The 15,486-nt window shown below is 41.8% G+C and overlaps 2 protein-coding genes across 2 annotated transcripts; one reads left to right on the forward strand and one right to left on the reverse strand.

Moving 5' to 3' along the window:
- The first annotated feature begins 509 nt into the window (after nucleotides 1–509).
- LOC122639485 (splicing factor 3B subunit 1) lies at nucleotides 510–4,738 on the forward strand. Its single transcript, XM_043832355.1, has one exon. It carries the CDS (start codon nucleotides 633–635, stop codon nucleotides 4,458–4,460), a length of 3,828 nt encoding a protein of 1,275 aa, XP_043688290.1. The 5' UTR covers nucleotides 510–632; the 3' UTR covers nucleotides 4,461–4,738.
- Nucleotides 4,739–12,942: 8,204 nt separating this feature from the next.
- LOC122665641 lies at nucleotides 12,943–13,431 on the reverse strand. Its single transcript, XM_043861808.1, has 2 exons — nucleotides 13,356–13,431; nucleotides 12,943–13,217 (listed from the first exon to the last, which is right to left on the reverse strand). Exons 1-2 carry the CDS (start codon nucleotides 13,429–13,431, stop codon nucleotides 12,943–12,945), a joined length of 351 nt encoding a protein of 116 aa, XP_043717743.1.
- Nucleotides 13,432–15,486: the final 2,055 nt, after the last annotated feature.

Consider the following 15,486-nt stretch of genomic DNA (forward strand, 5'->3'; position numbering starts at 1 on the left):
TTTTCAACTATCCATTACAAGTTTTACAACCCTATGAGGTGCGTTTAATAGTCGCTGCCATAGGGAAGAAAGAAAAAGACCCCCAACGAAAGAAGTAATTAATTCGTCGAACGCCACGTGGCTAATCGTGATCAGGAGGTTAACCGGATAACCGACTTCGCCGTCCCTTAATATTTCCCGTATAAATATACAGCCCGCCCCAATTGCGCAGCCCTAATTTTCATCTCTTATTTCCGCTCTCGCACGGGAAGGGGAGCCCGAGAGAGAAGACAGGCGAAGAGAGATCGGATTTAAAACAGGTTTGTTTGTTCATTCCTCCTCAAAACCCTACTCTTATTTGTTTGGTCTCACGTAGGGTTTAGTTTATGAGTTAATACTGTTAGAATTTTAAACTCTATTCCTGAATCATGAATCCTGGTATGAAGCAATTTTGTTATTTCTCCATTAGACTGTTCAAATTCGATAATTGATGTCCTGATCTGTTTTTGACTCTTCCTTTTTGTTTGTAGTTCCTGTCAGATCAAGTGAAGAATTAGGTTTTTTTTTTTTTTTTACGGTTTGGAATCCCTATCCGAAGGGTTTTGTAGCCTCAGCTTTTTGTGTTTTTGTGAGAACGATTCTGAGAAGTAAACATGGCATCCATAGACGCTGAGTTAGCTAGTACCCAGGAAGAAAGGAAGAAGATGGAGCAGCAGCTCGCATCCCTGACCTCTGTTACCTATGATGTTGATCTTTATGGCGGAGACAACCGGTTCGAGGGTTATGAGCGATCCATTCCCGTGAATGAAGATGAAGAAAATCTAGACGCCATGGATTCTGAGGTTGCCAGAAAATTGGCTTCTTACACGGCTCCTAAGTCGGTTCTGAAGGAGATGCCCCGAGGTGCGGATGAAGATGATGACTTAGGTTTTAAGAAACCTCAAAGGATCATTGATAGGGAGGATGATTATAGGAAGCGGAGACTTAGTCGGGTGATTTCACCTGATCGGAATGATGCTTTTGCCATGGGCGATAAGACTCCCGATGTGTCTGTTAGGACCTACGCAGATGTTATGAGGGAGGAGGCATTGAAGAGAGAGAAAGAAGATACTTTGAGAGCCATAGCAAAGAAGAAGAAAGATGAAGAGGAGAATAAAACCTTGGAAAAGGAGAGGGATGCTGGGGCTGCCCCTGAACAGCCCACTCAGAAGAGGAGGAACCGGTGGGATCAGTCTCAGGATCCAGAAACTACTAGCAAAAAGGCAAAAACTGCATCTTCGGCTTCGGATTGGGACATGCCTGATTCAACCCCTGGAATTGGTCGGTGGGATGCAACGCCTACGCCTGGGAGGGTAGGTGATGCAACGCCTTCCTTATCTAGAAGGAACCGGTGGGATGAGACCCCAACTCCTGGCCGTTTGGCCGATGCTGATGCCACCCCTGCTGGTGGGGTAACACCTGGGGCTACTCCGGCTGGCATGACATGGGATGCTACTCCTAAATTGGCAGGGCTTGCTACCCCAACTCCCAAGCGTCAGAGATCAAGATGGGATGAGACACCTGCAAGCATGGGGAGTGCCACACCATTGCCTGGGGCTACACCAGCTGCAGCATACACACCCGGTGTGACTCCAGTTGGAGGGATTGACCTTGCAACTCCAACTCCAGGAGCTATCAATCTTCGTGGTGCCCTTACACCTGAACAGTATAACTTACTCCGATGGGAGAGGGACATTGAAGAGAGAAACCGCCCATTGAGTGATGAGGAGCTTGATTCGATGTTCCCGCAGGAGGGTTATAAGATCCTTGATCCACCAGCCTCATATGCTCCTATTAGAACACCAGCAAGGAAACTTCTTGCTACACCAACTCCTCTAGGGACTCCTCTTTATGCGATCCCAGAAGAAAACCGTGGGCAGCAGTTTGATGTTCCAAAAGAAGCACCAGGTGGGCTGCCATTTATGAAGCCAGAGGATTACCAATACTTTGGAGCGTTGTTGAATGAAGAAAATGAAGAAGAACTTTCACCCGAAGAACAGAAAGAGAGGAAGATCATGAAGCTTCTGCTCAAGGTTAAGAATGGAACTCCTCCACAGAGAAAAACAGCATTGAGGCAGCTCACTGATAAAGCTCGAGAGTTTGGTGCAGGTCCACTGTTTAACAGAATTCTGCCTTTGCTTATGCGGCCCACGTTGGAAGATCAAGAGAGGCACCTTTTGGTCAAAGTTATTGATAGGGTGCTATATAAGTTGGATGAACTGGTTCGTCCTTTCGTTCACAAAATTTTGGTTGTTATTGAACCTCTCTTGATTGATGAGGACTACTATGCCCGTGTGGAGGGACGAGAGATCATTTCCAATCTTAGCAAGGCAGCTGGTTTGGCCACTATGATTGCTGCAATGCGACCGGATATCGACAATATAGATGAATATGTCAGGAACACAACTGCTAGGGCTTTCAGTGTTGTTGCATCTGCTCTAGGAATTCCTGCACTATTGCCCTTTTTGAAAGCTGTGTGTCAGAGTAAGAAATCCTGGCAAGCTCGTCACACGGGAATCAAGATTGTGCAGCAGATTGCCATCTTGATAGGTTGTGCAGTTCTTCCTCATCTTAGGTCCCTTGTGGAAATTATAGAGCATGGTCTCAATGATGAGAACCAGAAGGTGAGAACGATTACTGCATTATCTCTGGCTGCTCTTGCTGAAGCAGCTGCTCCATATGGTATTGAAAGCTTTGATTCAGTCTTGAAGCCTTTGTGGAAGGGGATCCGGTCACACCGTGGGAAGGTCTTGGCTGCTTTTCTAAAGGCAATTGGGTTCATTATTCCTCTTATGGATGCAATGTATGCTAGTTACTATACAAAAGAAGTGATGTTCATACTTATTCGTGAGTTTCAATCACCAGATGAAGAAATGAAGAAAATTGTGTTGAAGGTGGTGAAACAGTGTGTGAGCACAGAAGGAGTAGAGGCTGACTATATTCGTAATGATATTTTGCCCGAGTTCTTTCGTAATTTCTGGGTTAGAAGGATGGCACTGGATCGCAGAAACTATAGGCAACTGGTAGATACAACTGTGGAGATTGCAAACAAAGTTGGTGTTGCTGATATAGTAGGGAGAATAGTTGAGGATCTTAAAGATGAGAGTGAACCATACAGGCGGATGGTGATGGAGACAATTGAGAAGGTCCTTACAAACTTGGGTGCATCTGATATTAATGACCGCTTGGAAGAGCTTCTTATTGATGGAATTCTATATGCTTTCCAAGAGCAGACCAGTGATGACGCTAATGTGATGCTCACTGGGTTTGGGGCAGTAGTCAATGCTCTTGGCCTCAAAGTGAAAGCCTATCTTCCCCAGATATGTGGTACCATAAAGTGGCGCTTGAATAACAAGAGTGCAAAAGTGAGGCAGCAAGCAGCAGATCTCATATCAAGGATCGCCGTTGTCATGAAGCAGTGTCAAGAGGAGCAACTGATGGGTCACTTGGGAGTTGTCTTGTATGAGTATTTGGGAGAAGAATACCCAGAGGTATTGGGATCCATACTGGGAGCACTTAAGGCAATCGTCAATGTGATTGGCATGACAAAAATGACTCCCCCAATAAAGGATCTTCTTCCTCGTTTGACACCAATTCTGAAGAATCGGCATGAGAAGGTTCAGGAGAACTGTATTGACCTTGTTGGCAGAATTGCTGATCGGGGGGCTGAGTTTGTACCTGCAAGAGAGTGGATGAGGATATGCTTTGAACTACTGGAGATGCTGAAAGCCCATAAAAAGGGCATCAGGCGAGCCACTGTGAACACATTCGGGTACATTGCCAAGGCCATTGGACCACAGGATGTCCTGGCAACACTGTTGAACAACCTTAAGGTGCAGGAGCGTCAGAACCGTGTGTGCACGACTGTGGCGATTGCAATAGTTGCTGAAACTTGTTCTCCTTTCACAGTTCTGCCGGCCCTGATGAACGAGTACCGTGTGCCTGAGCTGAATGTGCAGAATGGTGTTCTCAAATCCCTGTCTTTCCTTTTTGAGTACATAGGTGAAATGGGGAAAGACTACATATATGCTGTCACCCCATTACTTGAGGATGCTCTCATGGACAGAGATCTGGTGCACAGGCAGACTGCGGCATCCGCAGTCAAGCATATGGCCTTGGGTGTGGCTGGGTTGGGATGTGAGGATGCTCTAGTACATTTGTTGAACTATGTGTGGCCCAACATATTTGAGACATCACCCCATGTTATAAATGCTGTCATGGAAGCGATAGAAGGAATGAGGGTAGCCTTGGGTGCAGCTGCTATCTTGAACTACTGTTTGCAGGGTCTGTTCCATCCCGCGAGGAAGGTCCGAGAGGTGTATTGGAAGATCTATAACGCTCTCTATATTGGAGCGCAGGATGCATTAGTGGCTGCTAACCCTGTACTGGAGGATGAAGAGAACAACATTTTTAGCAGGCCTGAGTTGATGATGTTTGTATGAGATGTTGGTTGCCTTTTCAACTGATGGAAGAGCCTATACACCATATCTTGATGGCCAGATTGACATTGTGCTTCTGCCTGCAGTGTCTTTTAATATGGGTAGTACATCTCTGTTAGTACAATTACTCTTTTTTTTCTGTGGAAATTATTACATTTACTCTTGCTTTTATGCTACATGCCTATTGTTATTTCTTGATATAGATCAGCTTAAGAACTGAAACATGACGGTGTATGGAGAAGCTCTTCTGGCTCTAATATGCTTGGTATTATTATTGATGTCATTGTGGCTGTTTGTCATTCATCTTTCTTGTCAGAGATCTTAAGTTGGGGTATAGCATACTAGATATACCTGCCATTTCGGTTCATTATATAGGGATGAGTCATGAGTTGAAGTACAAGGCTTTATTCATGCCACCAAGGGTTAACCCAAGAAACATGAATTTCATAATTTGTGAACAAGTTTCTTTTTATTTTCGGAGGAGGATACTTGTTGGAATATTTTCTTGCTATATTCTTATTATTTGGTTGAGTTCAATAATTCTTCTAGGAAATGATTGCTTTTTCTTCCAACGGTTTATTTCACAGGTTTTTCATCTACCCCCTGGGCAGTGGTTTGGGTGGGGGTGTGGAACTCAAGCATTCACCATCACAAGTTCAGGCATCCTTGAGGAAGCCTTTTTGCGAGAGGTTCACACAAGTCGCAAGAATTTTGAGCTGGGAATGTATTTGATCCCAGGCCTATTGTGGTACCAAACCCATTTTACCCTCTGCATTTGGTACAAGAGTTGTGAGATTTGAAATGGAAGTTTAGTGTATGACACAATTGAAATGCAAAGTCAGCTCAATTACTGCCTATTGTTGTGGTGGGGAGTGTATTTTAAAAGATTGGTTTCAAGTAAAGCAACATCTCTAAGATGGTTAAGGTGGTTAAGGTATGAATAAAGAGAAAAGCATGTGATATGATCGTCCGGGTAGGCTTCCCTGATTACTTGCCCAATCTTTCTGGTATTCGTAGTTCTTGGTAGTCTGGTACAGAAATCAGTCTTGGGCAAAGCAAGATTGAAGTTTCTTGTGAGTGCTCATTTCAGTATGCTGCCGCTCATTTACTGTTGCGGGAACGCTAGACTGAAGTTCACCTCAGGAAAATGATCTACGGTTCAAGCGTTTGCTAGAATTTGTGTTCCTCTTCCTTGTATTAGAGGCTTCTTATATGGTATCATCTCATGTGGTACTCAGTTGGGATGGTGAACGCTTGACTGCCATTGTTCATTGTCCAATACAATGGTTTCTGTTTGAAGTGATCTGATCTTTTATGGATTTACAGCTTTGGGGTTTTTTTATTTTGGTGGTGGGGTTTGGGGGGGTGTGTGAGGAGGGGGAAGAGAAGAAAATCTATATAAAGAGAATCAAGGAATACAAATGTTGTTTGCATTCAAAACCTTCCTACTAGGTAACTTAGATTACCTAACCGAAGTAGCTATACAGTGAGCTAGACTTATTTACATTCTATTACCTTATTTTTACAGGTCGGATTTGAAGAGTAGCTGAATGTCTGCACATTTTCCATGGTTAATCCTTGGTGTGATCAGGTTGTAACCACCTTTCCAACTGAGCTGAATCCTTTTAGATTTCTAGAGACTTTATGCCTTTCAAGACTGCGTCTTTGATTCCTTGTTCAGTTGCTTTTTGCTGCTGAACTTAGCAAAATCCATAACCAGACGGTATAAAGATTTCATCATTTCCCAAGAGTAGGTAAGGTATTTATTTTGCTTCTTTCCCCTGCTCCAAAATGCTACCATCGGTGATATGAGAAGAGAAGTACTACCTTGCTGGTTGAGAACAAGATTTATACACATGTTGGTGCTGTAGCTTAAAACCTTCAAAATTGATGAATTAGGCAGCACTAAGAATAAGGTTAGAGGTTTGGAGCAAATGGGAAGAAAATTAAGGTTTACGGAAACTGTTCCGTAATCTTCCTGTTCAGACTTGGGAAGTTGCATCTATACTGGTATTCTTTACATCTTCAACTTACGGCAGGATAGGCATGACCTATATTTCATTGACCATTCCTTCACTAGGACGTAGGGACAGCTGAGATTGCTGAAAGAGATTGGGCTCTGTGATGCTATATTTTGGAACAAAGCACAGCAATTAACGTTTCAGATTTTCCGTATGACCCAAACTATGAAGTTCTTTCATGTAAAGTAAATTTTTGATTGCGTATCTGTGATGACATCTGGTTTTCAAAGTAGCTATTCACCTTTTCAGGAAAGAGGAACAACAAATTTTTAAGGGAGACCCTTAAAAAGAATTGGCGAAAGTCTTCCTTCACTGTCTCCACCGGTGAAATAAACCCATGACCATGATCATTATTACCTCCTCTAACTCTATTGACGAAATCGAAACTCCCCTTCCTTTTGGAAATCCAACGGTATTGATATCCATGGTGAAGAAATGCCTCATGAGGTTCAAAGTGGTATAATTATAACAATTTAGAACCTAGTTACAGTCTACAACTATTGAGCCCTGGCTGGGTAACTAATTTTCCGATTACTTGGCTTGTTTTTCTGGAATCAACTTAAGATATGGTTCCAGAAATGGAGTTGCGTGTGCAACAGCTTTCGCGTGAGGCGCTGTTACTTGTTAGAGGCGAAGTGGAAGACTTGACAGCAGGCAAAATTCAACTACTTCACCTACTTCACCTACTTCATTGCCTCCAACCGTTTACCATACCTCTATTGAAACAGAATGGTTTCATGATTGGTCCTTCACTTACTTCATTGCCTCCAACCGTTTCCCGTACCTCTATTGAAACAGAATGGTTTCATGATTGGTCTTTCCTCTCTGTTCGTATCTCCTCCGATTAGTTCACAAGATTAAATGGCCAACAGGAATCAACAGACTGCAACTTTCAAGAAAACGAGAACTTTCCCAGGACACTTGGGGATGTAGTTTGTCCAAAAGTGAAAAAATGAAGTAGGGGTTAAGTCTCATTTACAGCATTTGGACATAAAGTGGATTAACAATATGAAATACCTGAGATTCACAAATAATATGGAAGGGAAAAAGGCCTCTAAGGCAGCATAGGTTATGGTTATGCTAGCAATCTCTTTCCTCTCCACACATTATTTACCAACCGTCTCCCACCTTCCCTATCGGTTCTCCTCACCCTGCCAGCTTAAAGATCATTCTTCTTACTATGAAATACTTGAGGACATAATGAAGTTCATTCTTAATACAATTTAACTAAGGAGAGATTGGCAAAAATTTGCCCCCCATGGAATGTCTGTTTTACATTCAATAACCAGGATAAAAAAACACTAACAATTGCAATGCCCATGAAAAGGTCAGTAGAAATATTTCCACAGATTACAATGAAAGTGGCTGATTGAGGAAAGAGATTTTATTATTTCTGTCTCGTATTTCACTGCGCTCGCTTTTGTCATATCCATTACGGAACTCAAAAAATTTGACCAGTGCAAAAACAATTTTTTTTGGATGCTAATTGTAAAAACAATTGAATTACAACAAGAGCACAATAAAAGGAACACCCCTGATTCATCCGAATCAGTGAGAAAAAGAGAAGCTACTTGCACCTTATTAGTGAGGAGGCTCCCCTACTTACAACAATGAAACGCCCAATTGTTAGAGTTTTGGTTTTCTTGCTGGGGAACACGAAGCCTTGTCTTTGTTGTTCTGGTGATCGTAGACCACACCCTAGGGGTGGAAGGACTTTCTTCTTCGCTCGTCTCTACCTTCAACAATCAACAACAATTTTCTCTTGTGATGTCATGTGACTCCTGTCCACCATAAAAATGACAGGTTCCAAGATTAGCTCCAAAAGCTCCTGTTTTGGTCCTCCAAGCGGCCAAATGAAACTTAGAACTGACCTACTCTTGCATCCGTTACAGTCAGTTTTTTCTGCGTTAATGCCTTCTCTTTGGCTTTCAGCATGAGCTGGTCAATTGTTCCAGGTAAAGAAACTTCGATAGCATTCCTAGAACTACTTGTACAAATTTACTCTCTCTCTCTCTCTCATTCCAGATACAAGCTCACTTGCTTTTGGCCTTTTGAGAAAATTCAAGATATTTAGCAAATTCCTCCTAAGATACCAAAAACAAGCAGTTACAACAACCAAAAGCTGTAAAAGCAAGACAAGAGATTTTAAGTTCGAGACAATGGTAATGCAGAAAACTAAAAAATTAGAAGTCAGCATCTAAGAAACAGCACTATGAAAAGTAAGAATTTAAACCCAATTAAGTCGAGCTGTCAGTTTTAACTGATACCTTGTCCTGAAGTTCCTACCTTCCTCCTGCAGTGCCAACTTTTATTGTTGTTCCTACTAGAAAAGAGGTAACAAGTAGGACAAACATAACAAAAGAAAGGCTTACTCCTAAACAGTCAATCACCCAAACCTATAACTCCCCAAAGCCCTTGCATGCACATGTGGGGGTGTGATTGTTTACTCACAAGTTCATCTATTATTAGGATAGAAGTACAAAAAGCATCAAGGATTAAAGTTTCAATTACCAAAATTCTTTATTTACAGAGCTCACAAATAATTTAATCCCTTTCCTCTGTTTTGTTCTTCAATGTAAATGTGGAAGTACAGTTTCTCCAAATATCCACCAAAAGTTCAAATCAGAGTCACCATCTATTAATTTGTTCAAGTATCCCAACAGCCAGCGAATGGAGCAAAGGGATTATAAAGGTCTCTCTCAACTTAAATATAGATAGCCAAAACCAGTAAATATATCTCACACAAAGTACTGAAAAACTCCATCAATACCCAAGAAATTGAGGAAGAAAGATCAAATTGATCTGATAAACTATGATGTGTGGTTGAGTACCCAAAAAAAAAGGGCGTACCCAATGCATGAGGCTCCCGCCACTGCGGGGTCTGGGGAGGGTCATAATGTACGCAGCCTTACCCCTGCTTCGCGAAGAAGCTGTTTCCTGAATCAAACCCGCAATCACTAGGTCGCAATGGAGCAACCTTACCGTTGCACCAAGGCCCACCAAAAAATCTTTAAAAAAAATAAATTATGTTACGTTAGTGAAACAATCACAACACAAGTACATTATACTTTATGTTTGCTCTTAAAATAGAGGCATCTGAATTGTCTGAGTGACATAGCAAACACAAGCAGAGAAAGGAAATGAGTTAAGTGGGCAATCAAAGCTATGTCGAAGTGCCCAAGTATCATGGCAAACAATTTTCAATCTCAAGGAAAATATAAAAAACTTGTACCTTGGGCAAGCCCATGACTATAGGGAACCAAGCTAAGTTACTGAGACTGGCAGGCACAGGATTTTAAACTAGAATAAAAATAGAACAAAACATTTGGAGCCTAGGACATACATATGGGAGATCTGAAAATGTTATCTACATTGCGACAATACAATCTATTAGATTCTCTAACATCATTCCTACCACAAACAACCATTATACTTTAAACCATCACCAATCGGTAATTAGTTCCAAGTTCAAAAAGTGTGTTGTACCCAAAGCACATTCACTTTTTTAATGGTTTTTTTAAAAAAAATTCCCTGTGTTATTTATAAAAAAAAACTGAATATTCTAAGTTCATACACTACATATGAATGTTAATATTTTGTATAAGAAAATAATTTGTGTTCTGGGAGGGGGGGGGGGGGGGGGAGAGAGAATTCCCAAATGTGTTATTAACATACAAGGCTAAAGGAGCAAAGGGAACCACTATGAGGCCTACTGGATAAAAAGCATTAGCTCTTATTTCCATCTAAGATCAGCCATGTACGGATACAGAGAACACTTCATTAGTGAGCCCCAAAGGATCAGCAGCTTTTTGGCCTTTGAAATTTGAAGCCAATCAATGAGAGGACTTGAGCGTAATGACTGGAAGTCCTAGAAGGACCAAATAATGTGGTTTGAGGTCACATAATGAATAGGTTTCAAAAAGAAACAGTAAACCAGAACTGCAGATAAGGTTAAAGAACCAGATTCAAGAGAAAAGCAGAACCAGAAAAGGCCATGATATCAGATCTCACCAATTTGCTGATCGAAGGATCTTTTTATTGAGGTGAACAGAATATCAAAAGATGAAGTCAATCCAAGGGTCAGATTATCAGCTATACTGTAGACAGGATCGTTTAAGAACAAACAATCGACAGGAGAAATTATAATGTTCAGAACAGAAATTAATTGATAATCAGAATCGGGGGGGGGGGAATAGCAGAAAAAGCTCAACGTTAACAGGAGAACAAAATCGTGAATAAGAACTAGAAAACAGAAACCAGATTTGAAGCAGCACAGAAATATGGATATTAACTGAAGTGAAATAAACTAATAAACAGAATAAGAAGAAGATAAAAGGAGGATATGACCTTGGAATCACCACCAATCAAGCCTACTGATTCGCCGCAGCAGGGGTCTACTGAATCACCACAGAATTTGAGACAGAAAGCCAACTTTATTCAACATCAAAATCGTGGTCAGGCTGTGAGCCAATTAATGCATTTAAAGACTAGAAGAAAGGTTTTCAAACTGAGGACCAGTCAGAATCCTTCATTGACAAACTGTGAAATCTCCTCCAACCGCAGGTTGAAAAGAAGACTCCTAAACTGACTCGGAAAGCTGCAAAAGTGGAGAAAACAAACTCTAGACAGGGATCAAATTTATAACTTATTCCAGCCTGATTACACCACTAATTAAGAAATAAAATAATTAAATAACAGCCTAAAGAGACCCCACAACCTAGCTCTTCAGGTGAAACAGAAACCTGAATTGCAGACCACTAAAAACTGATCCATAGTGGTCCAAACCAGAACCACAAGCTACGATTCTGGTCTGGTCTTCTTTCTCCTGTGTTGGTACTTCAAAGAGTACCTCTGATCTACATCAACCCTCCTGGCTTAAAATAATTTGTCCATGACGAATGCATATAAAGGACACATGGTGCCAGTAGAAAGCCAGGTTGAACCTCTCGAAGCTGTCTGCGTGAATCCACAAGCAGTTAGAACTTGGATGGTCCTTCCACTTCACAAGAAATGAATGGAAACCACCTCCCTTGCGAGTGATAGTATACATGTCGTCCACGACTTCCTCGATCCCACTGTTAACGAGTGGTTCTAAATGGGGTAATCTCAATATGTGCTCAGTATCTCCCTCATCTAAGTGATGTCCCAAGTAAAGTGTAAGATCAACCATGACATTCTTATGGCCATATCAGCAGGCAAATCAAGCACATAATAATGAGGTCCAACTTTCTTAAGGACCTTGTAGGGACCCATCTTGTGTGGGTGGAGCTTCATATTTTCACTAGGAGGGAATCTCTGAGGAACAATGTGAACCATAACCATATCACTCGATTGAAACTCCATGTAGCGATGACTACGATCACCTGAAGCTTTATAGGCATGATTGCTCAGGGCTATCCGTCGTAAAAAATCAGCATGTACGGATGTACCTCTATGATGTGGCATATTAACTCATCCGCTTCAATACTAACGTGTGCTTGAGAGAGAATGGGAACAAGATCAATGGGTCACTTTGGTTGAACTCAGAAAACAATCTGAAAAGGAGTACGATCCATAGTTTTGTTCACCGAACTGTTATATGCAAAATCGACAATGTCAAGTATGGAAGACCATGCCTTTTCATAATCTCGAACAAGGCAACAAAGAAATTTGCTCAAACTATGGTAGACAACCTCCGTCTAGCCATTTGTGTGAAGATGAAAAGCTATAGAGAACCGATGTTTAGTATTGGTCTTCATCCACAATATCTTCTAGAAATAGCTCACAAACTTGACATCTCTATCTGATAAAATTGAAGCTGGCAGCCCATGTAGTCGCACAACCTCTTTGAAGAAAATAGAGGCTATACGACAGGTATCAAACGTCTTGCGACATGGTATGAAGTATGCCATCTTCAAAAACTTATCAACCACAACAAGTATAGAGTCCTGCCTTTCCCATGGAGTTGTTAGTCCAAGCACAAATTCCACACTGAAGTGTACCCAAAGTGCGTATGGGACAGAAAGTGAAGAATATAAACCTGTGTTGTGCTTAGTCCCTCCCTTTGGCGAGCTGATAAATATGGCATCTCTTGATCACATGATCCACATCCTTTTGTACTCGTGGTTAATAATATCTGCTAGCGACCTGTAGAAGGGTTATCCTTGTCGAAATGTCCTCCAAGACCTCCACCATGCAATTCCAGTATAAAATGGTTCCATAGAGACGACTCAGGAAGAGGGTGGACCTCTGCGCAATTGTAAGGTTGCTCCATTGCGACCTAATGGTTGCGGGTTCAAGTCGGGAAACAGCCTCTCTGCAAAGCGGGTGTAAGGCTGCGTACATTTGACCCTCCCCAAACCTTGAAGTGCCAGGAGCCTTGTGTATTGGCTACACCCTTTCTATAGACGACTCATGAATGCATAAGCGTGTCCCCATAAAAAGATACCCATAGAGAAGTGAGTATTTATGATCTCTTCACCTTGCTATAACATCTGGTAGATGGCTGAGAAATCCTTATATAACACATACTTATCCTTGATGTGGTCTATACTCGTCACATTGGCTGAGAAAGTATGTAGTGTTAACACTTTTATGCTCAAAGCGTCAACAAGAGTTTTCGCTTTCCCAACCTTGTACTTAAATACAAAGATAAACTCTTGTAAGTATGCGACCCACTTGGCATGCCCATTATTGACTGATTTCTGCAAGTGGAGGTGCTTGAAAGCCTCATGCTCAGTAAAAATAATAAACTCTTTGCCTATAAGATAGTGTCACGAATGTTTTAGCACTTGTACAACTGCTGCAAAGCTTTAAATCATAAGTAGAATATTTCCTGTTGGAGGAGATTTCTCATTGTACAAGGGATGACATCCTTGCATGAGAAATCCTCCAATACCAACATGTGAGACATCAATAGCAACCTCAAACACCTGGTCAAAATCCAGCAACTGTAAAACGGGAGCCTCAGTCATCTTCCGTTAAATAATCTTGAAAGCTTCGGTAGCTACGGGTGTCCAAGCAAACTTCCCCCTGCTCTGCTTTAGACATTCGGTGGTGGGAGCTATAATCGAATTGAAGTCTCTAATAAACTTGCAATAAAATTAAGCAAGGGCATGGAAGCTTCTGACTTCAGTGAGGGTTTTGGGAACCGGCCAATCTAGGATGCTCTTGACTTTTTCTGGAGCAGCCTCAACACCTCTCGAAGACACAATAAACCCAACCTTAGATAGCATGAAAAAGCACTTCTTAAAATTGATATAGAGCTTCTCAAATCAAAGTACTCTCATGACTTGCCTCTAGTTCAATATGATCGTCCTCTTGTTTATTATAGATTAGTATGTCATCAAAATAAGCAACCAAAAGCTATCAAAGAGTAAAAAAGGCGTAATCCAGTGCACGAGGCTCCTGCCACTGCGGGGTCTGGGGAGGGTCATAATGTATGCAGCCTTACCCCTGCTTTCGTAGAGAGGCTGTTTCCAGACTCGAACCCGTGACCACTTGGTCACAATGGAGCAACCTTACCGTAGCACCGGACAGCATGTCCAGCACATTATCTAGTCATGGATGGGAAACATGTAGTTCACTGTAATCTTATTGATGGCTCGGCTGTCATTAGTATGTCATCAAAATAAGCAACCAAAAGCTATCAAAGAGTAAAAAAGGCGTAATCCAGTGCACGAGGCTCCTGCCACTGCGGGGTCTGGGGAGGGTCATAATGTATGCAGCCTTACCCCTGCTTTCGTAGAGAGGCTGTTTCCAGACTCGAACCCGTGACCACTTGGTCACAATGGAGCAACCTTACCGTAGTACCGGACAGCATGTCCAGCACATTATCTAGTCATGGATGGGAAACATGTAGTTCACTGTAATCTTATTGATGGCTCGGCTGTCAATGCACATACGCTAAGATCCATCCTTCTTCAGTGTGAGTAAAAGCAGGTACTGCAAAAAGGCTCAAACTCACCTGTATATAGCCTTTTCTCAACAAATCATCAACATATCGCTTCAACTCTACATGCTTTTAAGGGCTCAATCTATAAGTGGGCATGTTAGGTAATACAAATCCTGGCACCAAATCAATAGCATGTTGAATATCACACAGCCCATCTGGTAACTCCTCAAGCAGTAAATATGAAAAGTCCGATATCAAGTCCTGTATTTGCTTTGGAAGTTCAACCTCAGGCTGAGGGACTACTTCCCTAGAGACAAGAACCAATTAGTCTTGAATCCTTGTTGGACGCTAGAAAATTCTTTCTACATGTGGTCTCTGGTTCTCCCCGACTTGAGAATTAACTCTCCTATCGGGAGCCTTCAAATTCTCCTCAGCACTTAAGGCTTTCTGGAAGCAATCCTGAACATCATAGACACCATGTACATTCAGCTCCTTTCAAATCTCAGGATTCAGTCCTTTTTTAAACCATGAGACTAGTTGTGTGTCATTTTCCTCAATCCCTATACACGCAACAAGAGCATCAAACTGTTTCCATGTTCCCTTCGACTGATAAGCTGCCCTGCCATATAGTATTTAGTTTATCATATAGTCGAGCTATATAAGCTTGGGGAAGATACTTGTTCTTCAGGGTTTTATCATCTTTGCCCATGTGGTAAATACTGTACCCGTGTCTGTAACTTGCGCTCATTATTTTTCCACCACTCTTTGGTCGGTCCTATCAGTTTAGCCCATACAAGCCTCAACTTCCTGTCCTCTGTCAAAACAAACCAGTCAAAGTAATCATCCAGACAGGCAAGTCAGTCTCTAAATAATTGGGGATCGAGTTTCTGTTTTCTCTTTCAGCCTAAGCTTCACCTTTTGAGTGTCATCAGTACAGTGGTTAGGTTAGCCATTCTAACCAAAGTACAGAAAGTATCCTCTAAGGTAGGTTGTGGTGTAAGAATCCTCTCTGGACCTCTCCCAAAAACTCTTGTGGTATGGTTTTTAGTGAATGATCAAGCAAACCCTCATCAGTTCTATGATACTGAGAATTTTCAGGCATGTGGTTGTGGAGAGATTCACCACATTGCTATTT

The sequence above is a fragment of the Telopea speciosissima genome, chromosome 1 (assembly GCF_018873765.1).
Source record: "Telopea speciosissima isolate NSW1024214 ecotype Mountain lineage chromosome 1, Tspe_v1, whole genome shotgun sequence".
NCBI lineage: Eukaryota > Viridiplantae > Streptophyta > Magnoliopsida > Proteales > Proteaceae > Telopea > Telopea speciosissima.

Excerpts from the sequence above, each read along its gene's own strand:
- LOC122639485 (XM_043832355.1), top strand. The coding sequence starts at position 633 with ATGGCATCCATAGACGCTGAGTTAGCTAGTACCCAGGAAGAAAGGAAG.
- LOC122665641 (XM_043861808.1), bottom strand. The coding sequence starts at position 13,431 with ATGACTGAGGCTCCCGTTTTACAGTTGCTGGATTTTGACCAGGTGTTT. Across the intron at positions 13,218-13,355 it reads TATTGATGTCTCACATGTTG|GCAAAGAGTTTATTATTTTT; the intron begins GTATTGGAGGAT and ends ACTATCTTATAG.